This window comes from Manihot esculenta, chromosome 5, assembly GCF_001659605.2.
Source record: "Manihot esculenta cultivar AM560-2 chromosome 5, M.esculenta_v8, whole genome shotgun sequence".
NCBI lineage: Eukaryota > Viridiplantae > Streptophyta > Magnoliopsida > Malpighiales > Euphorbiaceae > Manihot > Manihot esculenta.
The window spans coordinates 20,934,210-20,938,672 of NC_035165.2; the positions used below are offsets into that span (position 1 = coordinate 20,934,210).

A 4,463-nucleotide genomic window follows, 5' to 3' on the forward strand; every position below is an offset into this window, starting at 1 on the left:
AAAAAAAAATCAAACAACACTAGGACAAGACATTTTTAAATTCACAACCAAACAACAATTGCAATGAAGATTATCCACATCCACATTTGCATATATTGCAAAAAGACCAATCATAATATAAGAGTCGGTGAAGATCAAAATGCAGTAAGGACAAATGAGTCGCTTCACAATATTTAAAGTTTGCAGTTTCTATATCAAAGAGCAGCATTGAATATTTGAATTAATAAACTGAAAATTGATAATATAATCCTTGGAAAATATGTTAAATATAATATTTAAGTTTAAATAATTGTTTGAATTTTTTAAAATAATATTTATTTAAGATTTTAAGGTGATAAAATTAAAATTAATTATGATTTTATTGAGATATTTTAATTTAAGTTTGGTTGTATAAATAGTAATATAATTAATAAAATTTCAAAACAATTCAGTGTCAATCTCACCTTTTATTTTCCTCTCCTTATCTCAATGTTTATCCTAATATAGAAAGATTAGTGCAAAACATCATGGTAAGATTTGAAAATATTTAATAATGGTAATTCTAAAAAAAAAGGAAAATATTTAACAATGGTATATTAACATATATTATAAATTTTGAAATATAGCACACGTCGTATACATTATATAAAAGCCACTTCTGCATGGATTGCATGTCCAACAACCCAAGTAATTTTTTTTCCTAAAAAGGTATTATATATGTTTCTAATTTCTCCCATGTATATAAACTGAATAATGATTATTATAAATCTTAAAAGCAGCTCTCAGGAGTGAGTAGTCCAGTGCTGGTTCCATCAATGTTCTTACAAGATGAGGTTGCTGCTTTATTCATATAAGTCAGCTTAATATCTTGTAATCTAATTCCCTTGCATGGATTGCTTGGGCTGCACTCAAATGTCACGGCCTCTGGTGTTGCAGATGTTCCTTGTATATTTTTATAGGTCACTTCACTAATCTTCACACCAGAACTCTATTAAAAATTAAGAAAATAAAATAAAAAATTAAAAAAATTGTTCAATATATATAACTAGAACGAGTTGATTATGATGATGATGGTAGTGGTTAATTACCTGACCAGGACAGCCAACGTTGTTGGGGCAGTAATCCTGATCAATAATGATAGGGTTCTCGACATCCCTCATGATGATGTTTTGGAAGAGAACGTTCCTCACAAAGCTAGTGCTGGGTCTAGCCCATGTTTTTATCCTTACTCCATTATCTGATCCTATGAAAACTGAATCTGTTAGGGTTATATTTTGTACTCCATCTTCCTTTAGTTGCCTTCCCAGACTTCCAATGCTGCAAAATAACACAACTTTATTAGCTTCTGCTTGCATGCATGCATGCAACTCTAGCAATTGATTATTGGAAAAAAAAAAGGTCGGCGAAGTTTGGGACCTGACGCCGTGACCTGGGCCACACTTAATGCGGCTGATATGCAAGTTGCTGGTGCCGGGACCAATGGATATGCAGTCGTCTCCAGTCTGAAGAGTACTGCCTGTGATTGAGACTCCTGTTGATGACTGGACGTGGATGCCGTCAGTGTTTGGGCTTAGGTCTGGAGCCATAAGGTTCACATTTCGAACTTGAACATTCTTGCAACTGTTGATTACCAGGTGAGTTAACTGGCTGTTGATGGACCTCAACCCACTTATCAGGATGTCGTTAGCCCAGTTGAATGTTATGGACTGCATTAGTAAATACCAATTCTTTTCAAAAAAAAAAATGACGATATCTTTTTTAAATGCATGCGTGGGTTTTGTATATGATTTTAACTAATGTTTTAATAAAATATAACAATTCAACAAATATGAATAAACATGATTTTATGCACACTAATTAATTATCTATTTTTTTTTATAGATATATGCTCTAATTGAGTTGGAATTTGAATTTCACAATTTTAGAAATAATTTTAATACTAAAGAAGTAAAATCCATTGGTTAATTATTTATTTGTTTAACGATAAATAATATTATGGCACATCAATTATCTAACTAGACTTATATACAAACCATGTGATAAAATTGTAGTTGACTTTGGCACTTTCATTAATGTGATAAAATTAATTTTCTTAGCATCTAAACAAAACAATTATCCTGAAAAATATTTTGAAGTTTATTATATTGATTCCTTAAAAGTAATTTAATTAATTAGTAACTTACTCTAGCTCCAACAGGGCAATTCTTTCCAGCTCTTCTGCAAGCCCAGAAGCCAGCTCCTTTAGCATCAAGAGTACCACCAAACACAGAAATTCGATTGACCTGGATGAACAAAATCCAATAGCCAGAGTTGCCAATGGCATGATAATCCAGAGGAGCCAAAATGGTTCCATCTATCTGAACCTTAATTCTACTCTTGCATGGCCCTCTAAACTCTACTCCTTTGATCAAGTACCTTCCCTTTGGAACATATATGGTGGATGCAGTAGCCGAGCTACACGCAGATTTCCATGCCCTAAGAAAAGCTTGGGTTGCGTCAGTTTTCCCATCTGGTTTTGCACCATATCTGATCACGTTGTGGTCTGCATTTGATGAGTGAATCATGAAGAAGAAGAAGAAGGAGAGTACAAAAGACACGAGAAGAAGCTTATTAGCCATTTTTTTATGTGTACAGAGAGAGGTAGCTAGAGACTGGATGATATAGAAATGGGAGGGTTAGGGTTTTATTTATAATGGTGGAAGAAGAGTGAAGATGCGGGAATTGTGCTTGAATATTTGTCAGATTGAACTAATTAAACAAGTCTCGTCAACTTGATATATATATATATATGTTTTTCAGTTCACATGTCTCACGTACTTGTAGCTGAGATATGTACGGAGTCATGTGATAAGCTATGAATCCATAGAAAAATTGAGGATTCACATGCATTTCATAAGCTATTCGGGAATTTATATTGTGTTTAATATATTATCAAGAAAAGAAAGGGTTATTAAAGTAATAAGAATAGTTACACATTATTAGATTTTAAAACTTAACCTCTTGAAATTTTTATAATTTTAGGAAAAATTATAATAATATTGAATTAACATTCATTTAAAAATTTACATATTTTGAATGATTTTTAGATGGATATAAATTCGAAAAGCAATTAATCATGCTCGTTAAAAGAAGTGGAAATTTGTAATAAACCAATCTAAGGAATGGCGGCCTACGTCGTGGATGAGATAAGCAATTGCATACTTGCATATGTAAAACTCTCTCCATGCTATAGACTTGCTTTTTTTGTCATGTGACACGTGGAGGAAACCCGGAGGAGTTGTTGCCGAGAACGTTGCCGATTTTAGGGCTGTTCCAATCATTCAATTGAATCCCAAGGCAGGAAAACCAATCATTGAATTGAAAATGTTTTACACAGCATCCAAAATATACAAGCACTCGAGTATATAATTAAATTTATACAATCCCATTAATTAAAAATTAAAATAACATATTAATATGTAGATCTTATTATATATTTTAAATAATTTTTTTAAATTTTAATAATATATAAAATTTCCCTATTCAATTTTTATATTGCATCACAATCTATCGTTCAACTTGGAACAATTAATTAACCTGTGAATTATGGCTATTTGTATTTATTGAAAACATATTCTGGCCTTGTATATCTCTTTTCAATTATTTAAATATCATTATACTAATGGAACTGTGTGAACGATTATTTTTGAATTTTTCAGAGTGATTTATTTTCTCTTATATTCATTGAAGAAGTACTCTATTAATTAATTTAACAACGAGTAAAATATGGATAGACTTTGACTAATAATATGCTTAAAACTATGTTTATAAGATTTTTGAAAAGTTCAAGAAGATGGATTAACAAGGCTGGAAAAGCCTAAAATCAAGAGAAATTTAGTTGGTAGGTCTTCTCGCCTCTTTAAAGCATCAACCAATCAATAAATAACTGAATTTTGTCTTCCCATCCTTTTTAATGTATTGGAAGTGAATGAAATTTTGAGTTTGATTTTTTTAATTTATTTATTGTGAAATATTTACATTGTACTCAATTTTTATATTTATAAATTTTTTAGAGTTCAGTTGCAAAAATGCAAGTTTATTTTTTTTTATATAAAAGAACATTAGCTAAAATAAAAGATTTTCTTTTTAATTAAAACTTTTACTTTATATCCGAGCAAAGACAAAATTTGGCTGCAGTTTGTATACTTTCAAATGGACAATTTTGAAAGATAAATAATTAAGAAGTTCTTCTATTTTGAAAAAATAAACTATTTACTTTTTTTTTAAATGCATTTCTTTAAAATTTTTTGATATTTCAGGATATTGTGTCCTAGAACTACCCACTTGTACTTCTACGACAATGACTGTCTCGGCCTCATATACAAGAGAAAATGGCATCTTTTCTATAGTTGTCCTGAAGGTGGTACTGTATACTCATAGTATGTGGAGTAACTCTTCGGGTCAGTTATCCTTAGCTTGGTCGAGTATTTTCTTTAGCCCCTGTA

General features: G+C 30.8%; 1 protein-coding gene across 1 annotated transcript; it reads right to left on the minus strand.

Annotated features, from left to right (window-relative positions):
- Positions 1 to 559: 559 nt before the first annotated feature.
- LOC110616343 (polygalacturonase) lies at positions 560 to 2,618 on the minus strand. Its single transcript, XM_021758738.2, has 4 exons — positions 2,163 to 2,618; positions 1,396 to 1,685; positions 1,068 to 1,296; positions 560 to 967 (listed from the first exon to the last, which is right to left on the minus strand). Exons 1-4 carry the CDS (start codon positions 2,595 to 2,597, stop codon positions 749 to 751), a joined length of 1,173 nt encoding a protein of 390 aa, XP_021614430.1. The 5' UTR covers positions 2,598 to 2,618; the 3' UTR covers positions 560 to 748.
- Between the last annotated feature and the right edge of the window lie 1,845 nt (positions 2,619 to 4,463).